The sequence below is a fragment of the Erpetoichthys calabaricus genome, chromosome 17 (assembly GCF_900747795.2).
Source record: "Erpetoichthys calabaricus chromosome 17, fErpCal1.3, whole genome shotgun sequence".
Lineage (NCBI taxonomy): Eukaryota > Metazoa > Chordata > Cladistia > Polypteriformes > Polypteridae > Erpetoichthys > Erpetoichthys calabaricus.
In genome coordinates, this window is record NC_041410.2 from 46,701,376 (window position 1) to 46,727,422 (window position 26,047).

Consider the following 26,047-nt stretch of genomic DNA (forward strand, 5'->3'; position numbering starts at 1 on the left):
TGGTCCAGCCACTCGGGTCCCCAACAATGAGGATCTTATGAGCCGGATCACCCTCGGGGAAACGCGCCACATGGCCATAGTGCCGTAACTGACGCTCCCTCACAATGCAGGTAAAATGCCTCATTCAGGACTCCATGAGCAACTGCTCATTCGACACAAAGTCAAAAAAATGGCACCCAAGGATTTTCCGGAGAGACACATTACCAAAGGAGTCCAGTCTTTGTCTCAGGTCACTGGTTAGCGTCCATGTCTCACAACCATATAGCAAGACAGAAAGCACCAGGACTCTAAATACTTGGACCTTCGTCCTTTTGCTTAGATATCGGGAGCACCACACACCCCTTTCCAGTGACCTCATGATTCCCCATGCTCTCCCAATCCATCTACTGACTTCATAGGAAGAGTCACCAGAGACATGAATGTCACTGCCAAGGTAAGTAAACCTCTCAACAAGGTCAACACTCTCTCCACAAACAGACACACTATCTGGATCTTGGTTATTATCCAGGACACTCGCAAGCCCAGACACTCAGACTCCTCACTCAGTCTCCTGAGCGCCCCGATCAAAGCCTCCATTGACTCCGTGAAGATCACAGCATCATCAGCAAAGTCAAGATCCGTGAATCTTTCTTCACCAACAGATGCCCCACAGCCGCTGGACCCCATGACCTTGCCCAACACCCAGTCCATACAAGCATTGAACAGAATAGGAGCAAAAATACACCCCTGACGAACCCCAGAATCAACTGGGAAAAACGCAGAGGTCCTGCCTCCACTCTGCACAGCACTCACAGTACCAGTGTACAGGCCGGCCATGATATCCAGCAACCTCAAGGGGATCCCGCAAATACTCAGGATGTCCCACAGGGCAGCTCGATCAACTGAGTGGAACGCTTTGTGAAAATCGACAAAGGCTGCAAAGAAACTCTGCTGATATTCGCGTTTGCACTCCATGAGAACCCTCAGTGCCAGGATGCGGTCGATGGTAGACTTCTTAGGTGTAAAACCAGACTGTTCCGGTCGCTGGTAGGTGAGCAAGTGATCACGGATCCTATTGAGGACAACCCTAGCAAGGACCTTACCTGGCACAGAGAGCAGTGTTATCCCCCTGTAGTTGCTGCAATCCAGGCGATCACCCTTCCCTTTCCAGATAGGGACGACAAGTCCCATTTTCCAGTTATTTGGGATGATGCCAGTCTCCCAAATGGAAGCAAAGATTGCTTGCAATGCCAGGAGGACAGCCTTACCACCAGCCTGGTGAAGTTCACCCCCGATACCACAGATCCCTGCAGTCTCCCCCCCAAACCCCCCCCCCAGCTGGTTCACAGCTAATTGGAGGATCAGCCTCAAGAACCGTGGATCAGCTTCGAACAACTGCTCAAAGTAGCCAGCCCAGCGGGTCACAACTGCAGTGTCATCCATAAGGACCGTTCCATCAGCTGTCCTGACTGCGACTCTCTGAGAACATAATTCACCTCAAGAAATATCAGAGAGTGGTCACCTGAAAGTGAGAATTTGAAAAGTGCAAGTGGTGGCAGCCAAAGTTGTCATATTTTCATGCAAAACAATTGGAGGCTAATTGCTTTTCTAAAGTGCCTTCAGAAAGTATTCAGACCCCTTCACTTTTTTCACATTTTCTAATGCTATAGTCTTATGCTAAAATAATTTGAATTTAACTGTTCCCCCCACATAAAGTAACATACAATACCCCAGAGTGACAAAGCAACAATATTTTTCAATTTTTTCGCAAATTTATGAAAAACAAAAAAAAAAATGGAATAGAACATTACTACAATTATTCAGGCCCCTTACTCAGTATATCTTTGATGTACCATTGAGAGCAATTACAGCCTGGAGTGTTCTTGGGTCTGATGTGACAAGCTTCACATACTTAAGTTTGGGGATTTTCAGCAGTTCTCTGCAGATTCACTCAGGTTCTATCAGGTTGGATGGAGACTCAATCAGTGGACATTTATCTTAAGGCCTTTGCAGAGATATGCAATAGGGTCATTGTCCTGTTTGAAGGTGATCCTTCAGCCCAGAAAGCTTTGGAGTAGGTTTTCATTAAAGATATCTCTGTACTTCGCTCCGTTCAGCCTTCCCTAAACTCCGTCTAGTCTCCCATGCTTCCACTACCATGCTTCATCACTGGAATGGTTTTGTGCTGGTGATGAGCGGTGCCTGGTTTCCTCCAGATTAGATACATAGAATTAAAGACAAGCAGTTCAATCTTGGTTTCAATAGACTGGAGAATTTTGCTTTTCATAGAGTCCATTAAGTGCCATTTTGCAAACTCCAAGCAGGAGTTGTGCTGTCTGGCCGGTCTGCCAATAAAGACAGATTAATGAAGTGTTGCATGATGGTTGTCCTTTTGAAAGTTTCTTCATCTACACGCAGGTTCTCAGGAGCTCATCACAGGTGGTCTCCAAACAAGAAGTAGAACCCATTCGATGATAATCAATAGGATGCAAATTTCACATATCATAAGCAAAGGGCCTGAATACTTGTGTCAATGTGATATTTCAGTTGTTTAATTACACTGGCAAACAGTCCTAAAATTCTGTTTTTGTTTTGTTGTTCTGGGGTATTGAGTGTTGCTTGATGAGTAAATGATTTTACAATAAGGATGTAACATATCAAAATGTGAGAAAAGTGCAGGGGTCTGAATACTTTTGATAGGCACTGTGTTTTGTGATAAAATGCTGTTTTGAAATGTTATTTCCAAAATAAAGTTATGTATTTAAATATGGGAAATCACAAAATATTGAAAGTGCAGGGTTTGTTTTCCATCTTAAACTTATAATTAAAATAGTGTTTATTAGGTCTTTTTTATATAAAACAATGCTACATCATAGCTTTGAAGCTGTCAGAGCACTAATTTAAATTCACATTGAACAATGACGTAAAATGTTTGAATGTTTACCTCCAGCAATCCTCCATGTGAATCACAATAAAATGGTTTTATTAACAATCTTCATTTTTTTTGCTGTTCACATCAATTCATTTAGTTAGTCAGCAATATACAAGAATATGGTGTGGAACACGTCAAGCAACTATCACTTCCTTCTTTTGGGAATTTTAGAGGTTTTCTTTGGTGTGAGAAATTAATTTACTTAGTCATTCTGACAAAGTTCAAGTTAAAGGAACCAAAAGAAACAAAGAATAATAAAAATTACTGTAAATACAACATTGTGGAAATTGCACCAGAGCTGACCACTGCCCAGGCTTAAGATTCGCCTTACATGGATACATGCAGCCTGCCTTCCCATAAATTGAAGTGCATTTGTGAAACCTTAGACAACCCTTGTAGCGGTCACAAGGATGCGAAGATTCACACCATCCAAAGACAGTGATTTATTTATTTTACTAGGGGGCCAGGAATACAACCACTGTTGACCCAGTGTGCACACCCTCAAACACAGAGAAACTGATAAAGAGGCTTAATGAATTGATCAATAATAAGGATAATAAAGTATACATTAAACAAATAATGAAGAGAATGAAAAAATATTTAAACATTGTGTATGCAAAAATCCTTCCCATTCTCCTGATGGTGAAAATTTACGAAAACTGGACAACAGAAACCCAATGAAACACTAGGCACTAGACGATAAACAATCAACACTTACAACAAAGTCCAAACCACAGTTCAGTAGAGCAGGTGGGTAAGACAGAGAGAATGAAACGAGATGCCAAGTGAATAATTTCCTGAATGTTATGAAAGTTTTGTCCTACCGTGTTCCAGGTGTTGTGTGACAATCTGTAGAAGTTCAAAGCATTCACCGGGCAAAGACTTTTACCAAGTCAGATGAAATCGCACAAACAAGCAGGCATAGGACAAGCACATACAGTAAATCCAGAAAGAAACTAATTCCAGGGTGAATGTAGTTGTAATTTAAAAGGAATTGATGCGTAGGTACAAATATACACAGATGATCGTGAATCATTTGGGGACCACTTAGTTATCCTTCTTCCCAGCAACCCCTGTGCCCTCTGAATCAGCCCAGTCCTACTGAGTCCTGCAACACCATGACGTGCTACGTGTTGTGCTCTTAATCATTATATACATTTTAAAATGCTGTAAAATATAAGCAGTATGTCCAGCATGGATAAATTCCAAATCCTTGACTACACAATTAACACAAGGCTGGCACATTGTTTAACACTATTGGTCAGTTTCTGGGTGGAGTTTACATGTCTATAAGGATTATTTTTCTGGGTATGCAGTTTTGCCCCCACTTGCTAAAAACATTTGTGGTAATTTATCTGGTAAGTCTAATTGTGCTTGTGTGTGTAACTTTACTCTTAAGTGAACAGACCTCTTCATTAGGCTTGAATCCTACTTTACATCCAGTGACTGCTAGCATAGATATGTGCTCCCTGCATCAGTATAATAAAAATAACAGAATCGATCATAATAATAACATAGTTGGCACTCTTACCTCACCAGGAACAAGTGGCAAATAAGAAAAGGCAAGTTGGGCCTAATTAATTTACAAGGTGGCACCTCTGTATGCCACCTTAAACTGTAAACGAAGAGTACAAAGTAGTCAAAGATAATGAATTTATTATTACTCAAAACACACAATGGAAGGATGATCCCAGTAACAACCCTATAGTAGTAAATAAATAAGTGCAAAAAACAAACTTCTAGCTCCCCAAGCTTTAGGTCCCTGCCTGTTAGATGGGGTGGCTTATATGAGGGACCAAACAGGCCATAAATCATATATTTCTGTGTGTATCTATTGGTTTACGTGTGAACACTATTGGTTTGTGAATATTTACTATCAGTTTGCGTGTATACTTAATTGGTTTGCGTGCGTACAATACTGGTTTCATTCATATGAACTATATTGGTTCGTGTCTGTATATTATCGGTTTGTGCGTGATCTATATCCGTTTGTACGTGCATACCACTGGTTTGCATATGAACTATATTGATTTGCGTGTGTATATCACTAGTTCCAATACGTTTGTTATTGGTTTGTGAGTGAACTGCATTGGTTTTCGGTTGTATGTTATCAGTTTGCGTATGAACTATATTGGCTTGCGTTCTGTGTCGGTCTAACAATGGATTTGCCTATGCACTATATTGGTTTCATGCACGTCTTATACTGGTTTCATGTGGGTAACCTGTTAATTTTGCGCTTGAACTCTATTGGTTGTATGTGTGCACTATGCCGGTTTCACGTATGAAACATATTGGTTATGCGTGTGCACCCTATCGCAACTCTGTGTATGAACTATATCGGTTCTGTGTGTGAACTATATTGGTTGTTCACGTGATCTTCAGCGGAAATGGGCGGGGCAAGAAACAGGAACTCAAGGGCCGGTAGAGTCATGGAGTGTAAAGAGAAGTGGCTAGGAGACGCATCTGCGTTTAAACGGCACTATATATTTTTTCAACACCATACATTTGCGAAAGGACTTGGTGGTAATTATTACTATTTAACAGAATCTACCCTTGAGTCTGTAATGAACACAAGACTGAAGTTAGGTATGTATTTTGGCCGACTTCTTATTCGGTCACATCTACATGCTTGCTTGCAACCTGCAGCTGTACCTGTTTACACAGTATTTGCAAAACTGTTATTTATTCTAAAGGCAAAATATTCAACATTTATGATTGATATCTTATGCAACATAACATTTAGTTACTACTGGTTAGATTTGTTATGCCCGATGACCCCGCACCGCGCCGCACAGACAGGTGAAGTGACTTGCTCAGGGTCACACAGTGTCAGTCTCAGGACTTGAACCCACGAACAAAGGGTTGAAAGTGCAAAGCCCTAACCGCAATGCTTGCACATCTATAACGTGTATATTAATTGACTTAACGTGTCAATTCTTTGAAAAGCTAAATATTTAACATTTAGGACCTGCATTGGTTAGTTACATCATATTGGGCCACCTTACCTTTCACAGTTTTGTGAAAAGGCAGATGTGTTTTTTTAAGATGCAGCGGAGTTTTGCTCTGCCCAGTGCGAGTATCAGGGTGAAACTTCAATATCAGATAAGTGGGATTTGCTGTGATATTTAATGGACACTGTAAAGTGTTAAATGACGTTGGACCACCATAATTTTCATACTTTTGTGACATTGACATATATAAACTTGTCCAGGACAGATTCATTTGTTAAATTAGAGTTTAACAATTTTTACCCGTGCAGGACCAAAATGTGGAATATTTATTTTTTCAAATATTGAATCAGTCTGTAATGATGCTGATTAATGTACACACTGTAGAATATTTTGCCTTGCTATTATAATAGAATAAGAATCTGGTTTGCAAAAGCTGTGTGAATAAGTAGCTGACTGCAAGCTTATACTGGGAGTAGCTAGGAGTGAATAAAATGCCAGCTGAATGCGTACCTAACTTCAGCCCTGTGATCATTTCAGAATTAAGTGAAAATCCTGGTAAAAAGAATTACCACCAAGCCCTTTCACAAACATATAGTGACATGAAAAAGTATTCAGTTCCTTTAAAAGTCATCCTAATTTTCTGCATGACAAAAGATTTGTCCACATATTTATCCATTTGGTGTTTTTAATGTGAACTCTTGTGTTGTAACAAAGCGTTATCAAACTCCAAATAACTTAACTAAAGAAAAACTCCAAAGTGATCGTTTGCCTAAGTATTCGAGCCCAACACATTCATACTTTATCAAGAAACTTTTTGCTGTAGTAACATCCTTCATTCTTTTGGGGTATGTAAATATGTCCCAGTTCTGCACATTGCTCAGTCGTGATTCTTCGCTATTCTTCTTAGCATTATTTCTAGGTACCCTCTATGTTGGTGGGATGGCATCTCTGAACAGCAGTTTTCAAACAGTGCCCCAGATTCTCAACAGGGTTAAGATCAGGGCTTTGACTTGGCCATTCCAAAACATTCACCTGTCTGTTTTTGAGCCATCCCAGTGTCACTTTGGTCTAATGCTTAGGGTCATTGTCATCTTGAAAGATGAACCTTCTCCCGAGCTTTAAATTCATAGCAGACTGGAACGAGTTCTCCTGCAATATTGTGTGGTATTTGTGCCCATCCATTGTCCCTTCAACTCTGACAAGATTCTCAGTCCCAGCACATGAAAAACATCCCCATAGCAAGATGCTGCCACCACCATATTCCACTGTAGGTTTGGTGTTTCTTGTGGCATGGGCAGTGTTTGTTTTACACCACACATTCTGTACCTCTTTGAAGTCTGAGAAAAAAGTTCTATTTTGGTTTCATTTGACCATAAAACCTTCTCCCCACATTTAACTGGAAAAACGCCATATGTGCTTTTATGTGGACCATCTTAAGGAATGGCTTCTTTCTTTCCACCCTCCTGTAGAGGCCTGTTTAATGGAGAGCTCTTGAAATTGTGGACCCCTGCACCTTCACTTCAGTTTCAGCCAAAAAGCATTGCAAACATCTGTGAGTGACGGTTGGATTTCTAGTCTCCTCTCTCTCCAGTTGATGTCTAACTCTGATGTTCAGTTTTGAGGGACGGCCTGTTCTAGTAAGAGTCAGGGTGCTGTGATGAACCTTCCACTTTCTGATGATCGATCCAGCAGTGCGCAATGGGACATTCAAACTATTGATATTTTTTTAGTTATTTCCTGCAACCTTGTGCATTTCAATAACTTTGTTTCTCACATCAGCAGAATGCTCCTCTCTCTTCATTTTTTCAGTGACTGTCCACCAAAGAGTACGGCCCCTACGAAGGGGGCTTTTTATATCCAGAGAGAAAGTAGCACCTCATTATGTTTAATTATGACTATCAAATGTCTGCCACCTTTGTAATTAATTTGTCACTGGTGTAAACCTGGAGCTTCCAAAGCACAAAGGTTTAAACACTTATGTAAACACTAACTTTGGAGATCTTCTTCTTCAATTAAATGTCCACATAAAATAGTTTATTTTGACTTTGGAAATGTTTTGTTACAGCATAAGAAAAAATACTGAATGAATAAATATGTGTATAAATATTTTGTCTTGCATAAAATTATGACAACTTTCAAGGGGATTGAATACTTTTGCACATCACTGTATGTTTGTGAAAGGGTTTGGTGGTAATTATTTTTAAGTTAGGTGCACATTCAGCTGCCTTTTTATTCACTTCTAGCTACATCCAGTATAAGCTTGCAGTCAGCTACTTATTCACAAACCAGCTTCTTCTTCTACTGTATATTAGCAGCAAGGCAAAATATTCTACAGAGTGTACATTAATCCACAAACTGATCCATTATATGAAAAAATAAATATTCCAGATTTTCAACCAAAATTTGAACAGGTTGAAAATGTTAAACTCATTTTTAACAATGGAATCTGTCCTGGACAAGTTTATATTATGCCAATTAATATACACATTGTAGATGTGCAAGCATTGTGGCGTAGTGTTTAAGACTGCCCCTTTACACTCTGAGTTCAAGTCCTGATAATGACACTATGTGACCATAAACAAGTCACTTCACCTGTCTGTGCGGCGCGGGGGTCACTGGGCGAATCTAACCAGTAGTATCTAAATGTTGTATGTTGGATAAAGACGTTAGTAAATGTAGAACATTTTGCCTTCAGAATGAATAACTGGTTTCAAAAGTTGTGTGAAAAAGTACTGTGGCTGGGTGCGAGCAAACATGATCCTGGAAGCAACTAAGAAGACGGCCGAATATGTAAATAACTTCAGCCTTGTGTTCATTACAGACTCAAGGGTAGATTCTTTTAAATAGTAATAATTACCACCAAGTCCTTTCGCAAATGTATTGTGCGGAAAAAAATATATAGTGCCGTTTAAACGCAGATGCGTCTCCTAGCCACTTGTCTTTACACTCCATGACTCTACTGGCACTTGAGTTCCTGTTTCTTGCCCAGGCAATTTCCACTGAAGATCACGTGAACAACCAATATAGTTCACACACAGAACCGATATAGTTCATACACAGAGTTGAGATAGGGTACGCACGCATGACCAATATGTTTCATACGCGAAACCGACATAGTGCACACATACAACCAATAGAGTTCAAGCGCAAAATCGACAGGTTACCCACATGAAACCAGTATAAGACGTGCATGAAACCAATATAGTGCATATGCAAATCCATTGTTAGACCGACACAGAACGCAAGCCAATATAGTTCATACGCAAACTGATAACATGCGAGCGTAAACCAATGCAGTTCACTCACAAACCAATAACAAATCATACTGGAACCAGTGATTTACACACGCAAATCAATATAGTTCATATGCAAACCAGTGGTATGCACGTACAAACGGATATAGTTCACGCACAAACCGATAATATACGGACACGAACCAATATAGTTCATATGAATGAAACCAGTATTGTACGCACGCAAACCAATTAAGTATGCACGCAAACCAATAGTAAATATTCATAAACCAATAGTGTTCACACGTAAACCAATAGATTACACACAGAAATATATGATTTATGGCCTGTTTGGCCCCTCATAGGCTTACCCCCTGTCCACAAACACTACATAGATTTTCCTGCTCACCCCCAAACCTTCTCTAGCCTAAACACAGCCATTCCAGTTAAGCCTTTGCCCCGACTCTAAGTTGTATGGGTAGGAACAACTGTTAGACACCACTCTTGTGTTGCTTTCTTTTTAGATAGAATTCTTTATTGTCATTATGCATACACATAACAAAATTTTTTGATGGTAGGACTCGGCTTCAAGGCAGAATACTTAAATACACAATACACTATAAATAATAAAATAAACATAATAAGTATAAAAGACAGCAGCAATAAGACCTCAAGTCCAGACTTTTCCTGAAGTAGTACGCCTGCAGAGACCAGTGATCTGTGTGCGTGGGTCTGCAGGGGAGAAATACGAGTGTGTGTGTTTGATTACGAGGGAAAGTGTGTCTGCATGTCTACAGAGGGGCAGGATAGGGGTAGATGTATGTGTGTGTATCAGAAGGGGCAGATGGACTTCACAGCTCTGGGGAAAAAGCTGTCTTTCAGTCTGCTGGTACGTGTTTTTATGTTTCTGTATCACTTTCCCGAAGACAGAGGTACAAAAGTCCATTTCCCGGATGGTTGAGATCTGCAGCCATGCATTTGTCTCTCTTCTGCAACCTTCCAGCATATACTGAGTCCAGATCTAGGACAGGACTTCCCACGATCCCCTGTGCTGTTCTCACCACCCATGCCAAGTCCTTCCTGTCCTGTGTTGTGCAGCTACCGTACCACACTGTCATACTGTGACAGAGAATGCTTTCTATAGTGGATCTGTAGAAGTTTGTTAGCAGCCGAGAGGAGAATCCAGCACGTCTCATCTTCCTGAGGAAGAAGAGTCTTTGTTGGGCCTTCTTTACCAGGTGAGGTGTGTTCAAAGACCAGGTCAGATCCGATGTGATGTGGATACCCAAGAACTTGATATTGTCCACACACATTTCAGCCTCCTCATGTATGAATATAGGAGCATGTTCTGTTCTTCTGGACCTCCTATAGTCCACAATGACCTCTTTGGTCTTGCTGGTGTTAAAGATGAGGTTGTTGGCTGAGCACGATAGTGCTAGGTGTATCTCCTCTCTGTAGTGAGTCTCATCATTGTCTAGTCGTATCATCTGCAAACTTCACAACCATATTTGTAGCATGGATGGCAGAGCAATCATGCGTGAATAATGTGAAGAGTGCTGGGCTGAGCACACAACCCTGTGGTGTGCCTGTGTCCAGAACCAGTGTGGCTGATTTACGATCTCCAATTCTAACCACCTGAGGCCTGTTGGTGAGAGAGTCCCTTATCCAGAGACAACGATGTGGACAGACCCAGATTATGAAGATTTTGTACCATCTTGTCCGGGATTACGGTGTTAAACGCTGAGCTAAAATCGACGAATAGCATCCTAACAAGTGTTAGGGCACTGCAGATGAGTCAGGGCTGTGTGAAGTACTATTGAGACGGCATCCTCTGTAGATCTGTTCCTTACCTGTAGATGAACTGATGGTTGTAAAATACAGCAGGGATGACATCCTTGATGTACTTTAGGAGGATTCTCTCAAAGCACTTCATTATTACTGGGGTCAGAGCCACAGGGTGGTAATTATTAAGGCAGGTGACCGCTGATTTTTTAGGCACTGGTACAATAGTGGAGGATTTAAGGCAGATGGGGACCATTGCAAGTTGTAGAGAAAGGTTGAAAATGTCCAGAAAGACTCCTGCCAATCGATCAGCACATATTCTCAGTGTCTTACCCGACACTTTATCCGGTCCTGCAACTCTTTTGGTGTTGATCCTCCTCAGGGTGGACCTCACTTGTTGTAGTTGCAGGACTAATAATAATAATAATAATAATTCTTTGCATTTATATAGCGCTTTTCTCACTACTCAAAGCGCTCAAGAGGCTGATGCTGCTCCTCCAGCCAAGGGAGATGTACAGTCTTCCTGCTGCTAGATGCATCAAAGCGTGCAAAGAAACTGTTCAAGGTTTCAGGGAGACTAGGGTCATAGCTGACCTGCTGATCGCTGTGCTTATAATCTGTTATGGTCTTTAAGCCTCTCCACATGTTCCGTGGGTCGTTATTAAAATACTCCTCGATACGCTGTTTGTATCTGTATTTTGCCAGGTTTATTCCTTTTTTTAGTTCTTTTCGGGCTTTGCTATATGCCAGCCTGTCGTCTGACCTATATGCAGCGTCCTGGGCTTTAAGCAGGGACCTCACCATACTTTTCAGCCACGGTTTCTGATTTGGAAACACCCTAAAGGTCTTCGTGGGCAGGACAGCATCAGTACAGAACTGCACATAGGACAGGACAGATGTAGTATATCCCTCTAGATCTGAGCCGTCTTTGAACACTCCCCAGTCAGTATGCTCAAAACAGTCCTGTAATGCTGAAGATGCCTCCTCAGTCCATACCTGTACTGTTCTGGTAGTCGGTTTCATCTTGCAGATCATCGGAGTTAAGGCTGGGATCAGCTCCACTGCGATGTGGTCCGACGTGCCCAGATATGGGGCTGTTACAGCCTTGTATGCTCCTGGGATGTTGTCATAAACTTGATCCAGAATGCTATTGTCTGTAGTTGGAAAGTTTATAAATCCTTGAAATTTGGGAAGCACTGCTTTTAATTTTACATGATTAAAGTCACCAGCCACAATCACAGCCACGTCTGGATTGACATTCATTTGTCTGCTAATCAGGCAGTACAGCTCTTCCAATGCTAATTTAGCGTTAGCTCACGGTGGGATATAAACAGCCATTATCAGGATGGAGGAGAACTCTCTTACCGTCTTGAATGGTCTGCATTTCACTGCCAGATATTCCAAGTCGGGGGAGCAATATGTTCCAATAATGTTTGAAGCTGTACACCAGGATTTTTTAATGTACAGTGCCAGCCCTCACTTTACATTTAGCGGAAGCTGCAGTCCCGTCTGCCCGGAACAAAGCACGCCCCTCTAGCTCCACCACAGCGTCTGGGATGTTATTATCCAACCAGGTCTCGGTAATAATTGCCGCACAGTAGTCCACCCTATGTGAGGCAATCCTCAGCCGAATCTCGTCCATCTTATTGGCGAGAGACATGGGGTTCGTGAGGAAGAGACTGGGAAGAGCCAGTCTGTATGGGTTAGCATGTAGCCTAGCACGTATGCCGCTCCTTCAGCCCCGCTGAAAGAGGCTTATGTTTGTTTGAAGTGTTTAAATAACGTTTCTGTCTCCAAAATCTCCTGTGTATCTGTGCAACTCTGTGACCCAAGCGTGACAGAGTATGTGGATTTCACTTTCACCAAACAAATCTTTTAATTCTCAAGGATATGCCTCTTCATTGGGAAGAAACACTACTTTTCCCTGATGGCAACACAAATTAGACAATCTACAAGTCTCTGACTTAAAGTTTAAATCTGAACAATATATATATTTGATATCATCTCACTGTTCCGTTATTTCATCCATCCATCCATTTTCCAACCTGCTGAATCCGAACACAGGGTCACGGGAGTCTGCTGGAGCCAATCCCAGCCAGCACAGGGCACAAGGCAGGAACCAATCCCAGGCAGGGTGCCAACTCACCGCAGTCGGTTATTTCACGAGTAATAATTTCTGTTTGTTTGTGCAAATGCGATCTTTACTATCATTTTTATGAGACTTTCAAATTTCCCAACTTTCATTATTTCTAACCTGCTCTGCATGTGTGTCATGCCAACGTTTTTTAATTCTTTATGATGTTCTACTTTGTCATCTACTCTTTGTCTTTTATTTCCGGCCCCGGGCGTGATTAAATCTCTTGGCACAAAGTCTCGTCTCACGGGACGTGAAAGTGTCTCTCTGTGAAAGTCACGTCTCGTCTCTCTGAAAAAGTCTTGTCTCTTTATACAATAGAGAGATGGACCTTACTACTGTAGACCTGCCAATGATCTGCTATAGGACATCTGATTTCTGCCTTCTTTTCCTTGTGAGGGTCATGGTGGCAAGATAGATGAGGTCACAGTAACCTCAGAACAAGTCTTCAGCTTACCCTGAAATATTCCTAGCCACTCCCTGACTGGCCAAGGTGTAAAATTCCTCCAACAACAGCACAGAGAAGGGAACTTACTCTTTTGGGTCCTTGAGCAAGGTCCTTAATCTGAAAATTTCTCCAGGGGCACTGTATAGTGACTGACCCTGCTCTGTGAACCCCCCAAAGGTCATGCCAAGATATTCATGACTTTCAAATATCCTTTCATAGAGGTTATTTTAACATGTATGTACAGTATTTACACATCTGATAGCCACTTCAGATCCTCAATACAAGTTCTTGAAGTGGCAGTAGAGTCACATGGACATCAGGTAGATTTCACGATAGGTTTTCACTCTCAATTGGGTACTTCTGTCCAAATTTTGTGTTGTATGAAGCAATATGAGAAGAAATTTGAACTAGTTGGCCATAATTCCACCGTAACCAGTATTTTTTTTTATATATATATCAGTTTAGCTGGAATCGAGTCCCTATGAAAACTACTGTAGCCACCACAAGCCTCTCTGAACGCATCTGAATGTGATGCTGTGCATACATTTTCTATGTTATTTTCATTTGCAGTTTATGCTGATTGTTGTATTGTCCGGGTGATGGTCAGAGAATTTGGTGTCAAATCTATCTAAGCAGTTACAAGTACATATATACCTTATATATCGTTTGCAGTTAATGTATTACAACAACATGTGTGCCATTCTTCAAGCAGCAAGGAGCCTGTGTATGGTTTAGCTAGGGCATTGCTGCCATCATTCTAGTGCTAGACATTTCTGACAATGGTCCATACATAGTGCAGCCCACAGCACACCCTGGGTGGGTTTATTTATGTACTTATTGCCCCCACCAGAACAATGACAGTGCTATACTCCATGCCAGGTTTCACACACACCTCTCTCTCATAGATTTACTCATGCCTTGGCCTTCCATTACATTTATCTCATTAGTTATTAAAAAGTGCAATTAATGAAAGGACTAATTTGTTGGGAGCTTACTTTATGGTATGTTTTTAACTTGTATCAACATCATTAAAGTATTTACAAAAGGAACTATATATTGGTAATTAAAGTCAACCATTTTGTGAGTTTCATTTTTACGTGGAAAAACCATTCCTTTCCCCAGAGTACTGCTGTACAAGTCTGCCTTGGATGCCGTCCAGCCTGAACTTCAACCCTGAGGTCAACATGGAGTATTAGATACTTGAAAGCATAATAGACAGAGTTATAAAGTCTACTGTATCTTGGGTAAAAAGAGAAAAAGTTTAAATTCTTAAAACCTTCTGATTATACTTGTAACATAGAGGTGACCAAGAGCCAACCCATCCTATTCTAATTGCAACCAACGTCTGAAATTACTTGATCTGCCTCTTGAAATGATTCACACCGAAACCTGCAAACTGTGCTACCCCAAGGAACTCCAGTATTTATGAATGAGTTCATTCTGACCTTTATTGCGGCATTAACATCTGGTCTTTTACATTCTTATGGGTTTTGAAGCATCCTAAAACATGATTTAAAATGAATTTCCATTATTTTGCTGTGGAGGTTTTGAATAATTAAATCCAAACTTTTAACCTCAATGAAACCTCAGTTGCAGCTCTTTATTGAATTTGCAATCGTCAGGAGTTGTCTGATAAGAACAGTTCAGAATGTGATCAATTTTATTGAAAAATACAAATCCAAGCCACTCATAAATCTAAATATTTCCATTGGTTACATAGATACAGTACAAGATGATTATTATTAGATGGATGAGGTATAAGATGAATATTCATGATTTGCGTGTATGTGTGTTTCCTTTGACAAAGCAGAAAGAGAAATTAAATTTTCATTTAAAAGTAATTAAAACATTGAACTAAGATAATAACTTAGTGTAATTTACAGTATGCCAATAAAAAAGAACAAATTGCAATGAACACCATTATAAATGAGAACAATGAATAAAATATTTTTTTCTTAAACATTATGAACATGCTGCTGCCACCAACAAAGCCTGAAAGTATTGACATAGCTTGCTAGGAAGAAATACTAGGAAATGCTCAATTCATGGAATACTGGTTTTAAAGTAACAATGCGTGTTCAATAAAGTCATATAAAGAATGAAAAAAAATATGAAATAATAAAAAATTGCTTAACTTCCTTTGTATATTCTAGCCACAACAGGTTAATAGAGTACATTTTAAAATACTTGATATTTCTTGGCCTACATGTACCTTCTGCACCTTTTCTCTGTATCCTCAAATGTCTGAATCTCTCTTGACTGGCGCCCCCATTATGCCTGCTTCTCAGACCACATTATTTTTTTTGAGGTGCCCCGCTCGCCTTCTATGTGCTTTCATACTTCACATCATTAAAGGCAAATCTCTTTGTGACTCCTACTGCTTTATGTCTTCTTGCATGTCTCAAACTCGTACTCACTTTTAATTGCGTCACCAAAGCCTAACTGACCAAACACACCAAAGCCAAACTGTCCAATGAGATTCCTTGCCGAGACTGGACACTACCTATATATAGAGATACTACTACATATATAGAGTGTGATAAGAATGAGTCAGAGACATCATAAAGAGTTGGGGTAGCCACCCATATATTATTTCTCGGCTGCTAAAGTTACTTTTCTTTTGTAGAACAATGTGCTTAGGTCAGAGTCCAGAACAGAACTGCCTGTATGGAGACAAGGTGGCAGTTTTAACAGCCCGTAAAGGAAATGACATCGTCGGTGCAGGAATTGGGAGTGGCGTCCTCGTGCCCGGAAGTGACGTCATCCTTGGGGCCGGCAACAGGCGGGATTTCCCAGGAAAGGTCTGCAAGGGACTGAGAGAGATAGTCAGTACACTCCGCCGCCCCCTGGCCTGGCGTAGAAGTACTAGTGTTTAGGCCCATCAGCTGTTTCCCATGCGCACGTGTGTGACAAGAGATATATATAGATACATGTATCTATATATAAAAGGCACTTTATTATAGATAGATAGACATGCACTACTTTTAAACATCATCAAAATTATATTATATGTTTTATAATACTAACATAATAACCAGGACACATGACAATTAGTTTCTGGGATATTATACATGAAGAATGCAATATGAAGCATGTTTGAGAGGCTCCACAACAAGATTGCAGTTTTCTACAGAACTCGCGAATAAAACATTACTGAGGAGAATCTCAATTCTAGGGAAAGAGGAAATCTGCTTGAACCAACCTCTTGAGGATCATGGAAAACTGACAAATTATGTGCGAAGATAAAGTTTAAAAAAAAAAACATGAAAAGTTTGTGCAGAATAGCAAATCCTTTGTACGTATCTTATATATAAACATCTATGTGTGGAAGTGTGTGCGTCTGTCTGGAAGTGAGAGGTGGAGTCGGGGTAAGGGCTGCACAAGCGAGGCCAGCACGTCGGCAAAACAAAACCTCCAAAGAAAGAGTCGCTCGCTTAGCTGCTAATACAGAAGCGAGGCGAGCGCATCGGCAAAATAAAACTTTCAAAGAAAGACAAATTTGCTTAGCCACTAATGCACAACCGATGCGATTGATTGATTGATTGAAGTGCCAGAATCCATGGTTTCTAGGAGCTCAGGCTTTTTATAGCACAGGCTTACACAGCTAGTTTAAAATATTTTTGCATCTTGTTTTAGTGCTCTTTTGTTTTTCACGGACACCGACATGTTGTTTCTAGTTGTTCTAACATCACTAAGGAAATGACCCACAAGTAAGAGACCTGTAATGTCATCACTACAACCGGATTAAAGGGCCAATAGGGGGCCTTTTTTTTTTTTGTTTTATTTTTTGACATTCAAGACTTTGTGCAGCTCCTTAAAGGTTAGTGTGATTTTCTTGGTTTCTGATTTTAATGCCTGTGTTTTGCTCCCCCAGTTTTTGATTTAGGGTTTTGATCTCCCAGTCAAAAGGTACAGGCAATGGTCAAAACGATGTCCATCTTTTGGTCCTTTATTGAGAGTTTTTTCTAGCAGGGAAGTTTGGCTTTTAACATGCAGGTAGCTTACCTGTGCTGTAACCAGCTAAACTATTAGGGTTTTCTTCTGGCATTAAGAATTATTTTTATTTTAGTCATTAGAAGAGCCTAACGAAAACACATAACTACTTTTTTTTTTCTTTTAACAGCATATCAAGAGTGTAGAATGGTATGGTACAGGCCAGCTCCTGCTGCACAGTTCTTGGTGTAATTTTGCCTCCTGAGGCAGTTTGGAACTCTGTGCCAAGTAATGAAAAAGGAGATAGGCAATTGTTACTCGCTATGCGTTTCAGCACTCAGCAGCCCCACTCTGACTTTGTGTGGTCTACCACTGAGCTGTTGTTTCTCCTTGACGCTTCCACTTCACGATGATAGCACTTACAGTTGACCGGGGCAGATCTAGCAGTTCAGAAATTTCACATACCAACTTGCGTGAGGAGTGGCATCCTATGACAGTGCCATGTTTAAAGACACTGAGCTCTTCAGTATGACCTATTCTACTGCTGATGTTTGTCAATGAAGATTGCTATGGCTGTGTGCTTGATTTAATGCATGGGTGCTTCTGAAACTGCAGAACTCAGAAATTTGAAGGGGTGTCTTATACTTTTGGCTATATAGTATATTTTACTGTTTAAAATCAACATAAAATACCACACTCTTAAAGCAATCAGAAAAATAGAAACTCATCCAAAATCACTCTGATGGCTCCACCAAGCACAACAAGATACCCCCATTCATCTCCTTCCCATTAATCCCATCATTTGCACTTTAAACAATGTTTATTTGTCATGCATGCATTCGTTAACCTATTGTATATTAAAAAAAGCGAAATACAAAAAATAATCATGTAGATTTATAACCTCTTGCTAATGTGTTTCCTTTTCAGCTGTAATCCCACTAACAGATTCTGAGCACAAGCTGTTGCCTCTTCACTTTGCCATGGATCCAGGAAAGGACTGGGAATGGGGAAAAGATGATAATGACAACATAAAACTTGCCAAGTAAGTATTTCTTTAAAAATGGGCAAATGTGAAGTCATTTGGACCATAATCCCCTTTAATAAAAATACTGGTTAATTTTTCATACAGAATTCAGGTCTGAAATTAAGTTCAGTCCTTACCACTAAGGGAGATCATAAGTAGACATTTAGTTCTGCGCACGTTCTGTCAGAATGATATATAAGGGTATGTGCTTGGTGTCATTTCTTGAGATTAGAATTAAAATATTGTTGTTCACAAAAAAGCATCGTCTTATTCATGCATTCATTTGTGAGCCTGCCTAAGCCAATCTGATCATATGTTATAGTACGTAATTTAAATTCATGTTCATATTCAAAAATGTTAGGCCGTAATGTATTGGTCAGGTTAGGTTAAATTTGTTTTCATCCGTGAGACAAGTCAGTGTTTAATTAAAATTTTTTTTGTTTAATTTTTTGAACCCCCAAGCCCAAACTGCTGCCTTTCATTGAACTTGGACAATTTGAATCGGCTATGTGTAAAATATACATGTTAAAAGTTAATTTAAAAATGATAATTATTCTGTAATTTAGGTAGCAAAAACAACATTTCGAGAACTGAAATATTCGCCAGTGCTTTTTAAACAGGAGTTTTTTCACATTTCATGAATTTGTAGAGCATACTCTATTGAAGGTATCTCAAACTGAACATTACTGACAAATTTATTTCAAATTTCAATAAAATCGATTCACTTGTAGTCGAGTTGTTTCATGCAGGAAGACAGACATGACAACACATTCTGACGTCACATTCCAACTTTCATCTCACTGCACCCCCTGACTTTTTGCTGGTACTGCAATTTGCGCATGCGTCGCATTAATTTCTGTGGACCTGCTCAGAGGATGCGTGAAATGAACGCTGGGAACGCGTGGCAGCCATGATGCGGGCCCGTACGCATTCTGAGCGTGAAGTATAAACGAGCCCGATTTCTTTACAACTGTGTTGGTTACCTTGCTGAATCTGAAAAACATAATTGGGTGTTAAAAAAATTTTCCACTCCGAGGTGTAGCTGGAAAATCTCAAACAATCTGAATGTGAGGTCAGTAATTCTACAGTGTCTTTCTCCATCGGATGGTATTCTGAAAAAAAATCTCCTAAGACTGAGAAATGTTTGAATAGTTTTTACAATGTGTGTCAGCAAAATAATAGCTACATTCCACCTTTGAAGTATATTGATTTAATTGAATTGAATTTTTTGTATATGAGTGCATTACATGCATCCAAACATACAAAGCTGAGTTACACCAGTTTAAGCAATCATACAATATCAGATATCTATCCCGAAATCTTAAAGAAAAATATTATTATAGATTATGACTGAAACATGCCCAGAGTATAATATTTTATTTAAAAGAAAGTGTAAGACACATATACAGTAAATGAGCTGTAGTGATACTAAGGCTCAGGAAGAGACCACCATTGGGGAGGATCAGTTTAGTTTTATGCCAGGTAGAGGACCAACTGATAGAGAAGCATCCAGAAAAACAAAAAGATTTGCATTTGGTGTTTATTGATTTGAAGAAGGCTTATGATTGAGCATCTGGAGGTGCACGAGAGGGAAAGGAGGACCAGAGAAGTATGTGAGGATTAGTCCAGGATACGTATGAGGGAGTGCGGACTTGGGGTAAAAGCAGTGTTGGAGTAACAGACAACATCCCAGTTAGAGGAGGTCTACACCAGGAATCTCCTTTAAATCTTTACTTCTTTGACCTAGTTATGGATGTGTTGACTCACAAGACAAAAGACCAATCCCCAGGTGTACACTTTTTGCTGATGATATTGTAGAGGACTAAAACCGAGCTAAGATTCTCACCACCTTTGACGATGACTTAATTTTTTTTTTCGGGGGGATCACACAAACACACACACTCCTTTACAGAGACTAAAAAAATCAATCAGTAATAAAACAGAGATAGAAGACTGTATTAAACAATAATAAACAATATATAACTATTCAAACTACAACGATCCCACCACAGTTCCCTTTACGGTGATATACAAGAAATACAAATTCAACAATAATAAACCACTAACAAAAACCACACACGATGAAGTCCATGAAAAACAGTAACTTATGGAAGGAATTGATGAAGATAGATAATCCAGAGATCAGCTTGCTGTATGTGAATGTAAAGGCAGTCCTACTGGTATTTCCTGAAGATGATGAATGATGGGATCAGGAGTGCTCCTTTGTTTGAATATCGACACAGAATCCAAATCAGTCCTCATGCAGCAGGCAGACACCAGACAGTCCATACATAATTCGCACAGGAGATAATCCAGGACAAAGCAAGAATCCACAGGTAGTAAACAGGAAGGTAAACAGACAGGCAACTCAAGACAAGAAACAACAAATGTCTTTTCTTTTCTCTTTAGAACTGGCCTCCTTTTAAATCTCACTCCAGCCTTCTTGTCCCTAGCAGCCCCTGCACCCTAAGCAGACAACCAATCAGAGCCACTGCAGGGACTGTTGGGAGTTGAAGTTTCTTTACCCAGTAGCACCGCTACAATATTGTGCTGTGCAGCACCACAAAGGAGAAAGTGGAGAAGTTAGAAGAACTGAGAAGGGCTTTGGAAGATAGAAGACTGAAGATTAATAGAAAGAAGATGGAATATGAGGTTTAATGATGATCAGAATTCAGAAGTTAGCCTGAAGTTAGAGCCATTGAAAACAGTGGATAAGTTTAAATATACAAATGTGATCAGTGGTAACGCAAGATGAAGAATTAGATGGAGAGATAACCCATAGCGTGCAGTGTGGGTGAAACAATTATAAGAAGGTATCAGTAGTGTTGTGAGATCATAGAATTAAGGTGAGGTGAGGTTTTTAAGAAAGCTGTAAGACAGAAATAATGTATGGAGCTGAGACATGAGCAGTAAAAAAGGGAAGAAGTTGGATGTGTCAGAAATGAGAATGTTGAGGTGGATGTGTGGAGTTCAAAGGACAGAAGAAATGACACAATCAGAGGTACAATAAAAGTGGGAGAGATAGCTAAGAAAGTACAGGAAAGCAGGTTGAAGTGGTATGGACCTGTGATGAGGAGAGTCAATGAGTATGTGGCAAAAGGATGATGGGGATGGAAGTACAGAGGAAGAGAAAGCGAGGGATGACACAGCAAAGATGGATAGATAAAATAAAAGATCTGAGGGAAAGGCTGCCCTGGTGAGAAGGTGCAGGTCCAAGCTGTATGGAGAAACTTGACTAAGCACATCAACTTCACATAGAAGTGGGAAAAGATGAAGAGGACGAAAAAAGCTGTAGTGGTACTAAAGAAAGTTCATTAGACTGGTGAAGTAATTGATTACTGGGGACAAAATAAAAGGAGCTTTACAAAATGATCTTTGAGCTTAGCTATGAATTAACTGAACACAAGAAGAAACAGAGATAGGATTTAAAGCTTAGGTGAGTGTGTATCAAATGCATCATTTTGTGGTTTATTCTTTTACAGGGCCCTCAGTAGAAAAATCAACAACACAAATAGCTGCTGCAGTAATTTGAAAAAGAAGTCAAAAGAATCCCAAATCTATGAATGCCCTTTAAGTACCAAATGACATACATGAAGATCCACAAACTGAGCCAAGGGCTGAAGCAGAGAGCCTTCAGCTGGGAGGAGGGTTTTCTTGCTCAGAACAATAGAAACATTGTGACATGAACAGGCCATTCAGCCAAACAAGCTTGTCCATCTTATTCACCTGGATTGTTGAAAGTAACATCAAGTTAAGGTTTGAAGTTCCTTAAAGTCCTACTCTCCAACATACTACTTGGTAATTTATTCCACGTGTTTAGTGTCCTGTGTGTGAAGTAAAAGTAACGTTTGTGCAAAATCTGCCCTTAACAAGTTTCAAACTGCATCCCTTTGTTCTTTCCACAGAATTGATCTTAAAGTAATAAGTGGGATTCACTGTGCAAATTCCCTGCATAATTTTAAGCATTTAAATCATGTCTCCTCTTAATATCTTTTTGCTGAAACTGAAGAGGCTCGGCTCCTTCAGTTGCTCCTTATCTCTTTCTCCTGGAAAAAGCCTGGCTGCTCTGGACTTTTTCTAGCTTTGTTATGTCTGTTTTATAATACGGAGAAGAAAACATAAAAGAGTACACCAGGTGAGGCCTTATCAGTGCATTGTATAACTTGAGTATAATCTCCTATGATTTGTACTCTACACATCATGATATGTAACCTAACATCCTATTGGCCTTCAATTGTAGGTTCTTCTCTTTTCAGGTACTTTCAGTTTTCAGACCTCCCATTGTGTTTTCAAATGTAACATTTCTGCTTCCTATGAGTAGTGCTTTACATTTACTTACAATAATTTCATCTGCCACAAACATGCCATTATGCTGTCCACGTCCTCTGTAACAATTGAGCTGATTTGATATTATCTGCCCTTCCAACTAGTTTGGTATCATCTACAAACTTAAACAGCTTATTGATTGTATTCTTGTCCAGATTACAGACAGACAGACAGATATTCTTTTTTATTATATACTAGAAAGAGCAGCCGTTACAACATTGACACGTGACGAACATCACTTTTAACATCACCCAATTCTAAAAAAAATGTTCCCCCCACCAAAACTTTTTACTTCATGTATTTGAGCCAAATTTTGTTCCCACTCACAGGCCATGCACAGAATTCCCACTTCCTTTAGTTTGATCACTAACCTTTTATGTGGCCTTCTGAAAAATCAAGATAGATAGATAATTATGTGCACATTCCTTATCATATACTTTGTTGCTTCCTCATAGCATTGCAGCATGTTAGTAAAAGTTGACCTTCCTCACCTGAACCCAGAGTTCTTGGATCTTTATGTAGTATATAAAAGTTGGCCGTGTAGAATATTAGAAGACTGTTTATCAAGCATGTCATTCTCCAGCACACTCTTTAAAAACAAGACTTTAGCACATCTGAAGCCTGAGCCTTAGGATTCACCTTTATGTAATGGGTATGGGATGGGTAACCATCTAGGAAAAGCTTAGGTTGCTGCTGGGAGAGATATTGGTGAGGCCAGGAGGGGGCGCTTACCCTGTTGACTGAATGTGGATACCAATGCCCCAGTGCAGTGATGGGGACACTTTTCTGTAAAAACGGTGCTGTCCTTCAGATGGGATGTAAAACAGATGTCCTGAATCTCTGTGGTTAATAAAGATCCCTGGGCGTCCTTTGAAAAGAGTAGGGTTTATCCCGATGTCCTAGCTAAATTGCATATCACTGCCTTGACCATTCTTGCCCCCTAATTGTCCATCTCTCACCCTCTCACCACCTTACAGCTAATGTGTGGTGAGCCTACATCATCCAGGTGAGTGGTACTCCTTGCTGGTGGTTGAAATGGTTCCGCTCTGTCTATAAGAAGCACTATATAAGCAGAGAAAAGCACTATATAAATGTAACTATAATAAATGTTATATCAGTGCTCATGGCAATTTATGTGAAAAGTGAGAAGAAACGCGGACTACATTGAAGCTGGGAGTAGAACCCATATTTTTGAAGTTATGTGAGGCAGCAGCAATAACCACCTAACAGTTTCAGTTTGTCATCCTTTACATTGCTGAATTTAGTTTACTCGTAACTTTTAACCTAAAAATACGATTTTTAAATTCTTGAAGGCTGTGAAAACACGTTAAAATAATAATCAACACTTCTGCCTGCAGAGGGCGCACACAGCTAACTGTGAGTCGGAGATCTGCTTGCTTACGAGTTCTCATTATGCATTCACTCAGAAGGCCTGTCGGCAGCCTACTCTGTGGGCACAAGGGGCTTTCATTCCAGATTATCAGAAATTAACAGTACATCAGCCAGCAAGAGGCAAGAAAAGTATGTAAAGCAGTGCTGCATTACAGCGATGAGCCTCAACTTTAATAGAATAAACTCTGCACCCACAGTAAATAAGGGTCATTTTCAATATCATCAGTTTTGTCAAATGTTCATTGTATATTATGTGCATGTGCTTTGTGTTATCATCACAACATTACTATTGTTATAGTGTTGCACTTCTTACTGTATATTTCTATAATCCTGGCAATACTGTGTGCAAGATAGGGACACCACTCCATCAGAGAGCACACATTCTCCTATGATCCTTCAAAAACTTAAAATTGTTGATTTGCCTAAAATACATTTGTTTAAACCTAAAGTAGATGGAAATTTATTTGTCCCCGGGAGGAAATTGAGCTTTTTACAGAAGCTCTTTAAATAAATAAATACATAAATAGGTAGATAAGTAAGTAAATTGCAATACACACATACACTTTGGTCTGAACACACACCAGAATGAATACAAACCAAGAAAAGTCAAAAGAAAGAAAAGTTCTGACTTGGCTGTCACAATCCCAGTGAGGTATTATGCAGAAGTTATGAAGTAAATCGAATTAAAATGTGTCTGTGGTGCCCACTTGCATTTATGTGCTCAGCACACTAATCTGTAGCCAGAATAGAAACTGGCTGCTCATAATGGCCCAACAAGAAAAAATGAAAAGGTGGCAAACATGCTTTCCCTGCCCCTCATTGTTTTAACACGATGCCAGCGATGTGACGGTCGCTGCTGTAATCACTCCGCTCACTTTCTAAAGCTACACAGGCGTCCGGGCTGACCACCCTTGTGCAGTTTACCCGACTGCTGCCATTCTGTCTTTTCTGCCGACTCAATTGTTATACGTGGATAGAACATACATTTGCATTTTCACTCGTGTGATCACAATCCGTTTCTGACTAACTTCGAATGTGGTCTGTGGGATCCATTATAAGCATGTTTGCAGCCAGGTTTTCTAATGTAGTCTGTGTTTTTCCCAGTTGATTCTGGGGTTCATCAGGAGGGTGTTCTGCTCCTACTCTGTTCAATGCTTGCATGGGCTGGGTGTTAGGCAGGGTCGTGGGGTCCAGTGGCTCTGGGGCATCTGTTGGTGAAGAAAGATTCACGGATCTTGACTTTGCTGAATGGAGGCTCTGATCGGGGCGCTTGAGAGACTGAGTGAGGAGTCTGAGTGTCTGGGCTTGCGAATGTCCTGGATAAAAACCAAGATCCAGGCCTTTAATGACCTCTTGGGCACAGCCATCAGCAGTGTGTCTGTTTGTGGAGAGAGTGTTGACCTTGTCGAGAGGTTTACTTACCTCAGCAGTGACATTCATGTCTCTGGCGACTCTTCCTATGAAATCAGTAGATGGATTGGGAGATCATGGAGGGGTCATGAGGTTGCTGGAAAGGGGTGTGTGGCGCTCCCGATATCTATGCAAAAGGACGAAGGTCCAAGTCTTTAGAGTCCTCGTGCTTCCTGTCTTACTATATGGTTGTGAGACATGGATGCTATCCAGTGACCTGAGACGAAGACTGGACTTGACTTTGTGTTAAATGAGCAGTTGCTTATGGAGTCCCGAATGAGACACATTACCTGCATTGTGAGGGAGCATCAGTTATGGGACTATGGCCCTGTGGTGCAATTCCCCAAGGGTGGTCCGGTTCGCAGGATCCTCATTGTTGAGAAACCGAGTAGCTGAACCAGGCCAAGGGGAAGCCCACGTAACATCTGTCTGCGGCAGATAGAGTAATTTCCGGAGGGTGGAACTGGACTCACGCGTGTCTGCCTGGGGAGTTGCCAACCGGG

The 26,047-nt window shown here is 40.4% G+C and overlaps 1 protein-coding gene across 1 annotated transcript in view; it reads left to right on the top strand.

The window, feature by feature from the left end:
- Positions 1-26,047, top strand: part of otud7a (OTU deubiquitinase 7A) — a 523,825-nt gene that overhangs the window by 463,869 nt on the left and 33,909 nt on the right. Inside the window, exon 12 of the mRNA XM_028823137.2 lies at positions 18,320-18,434. Coding sequence (XP_028678970.2) covers positions 18,320-18,434 — 115 coding nt within the window. The remainder of the gene's footprint in view (positions 1-18,319; positions 18,435-26,047) is intronic.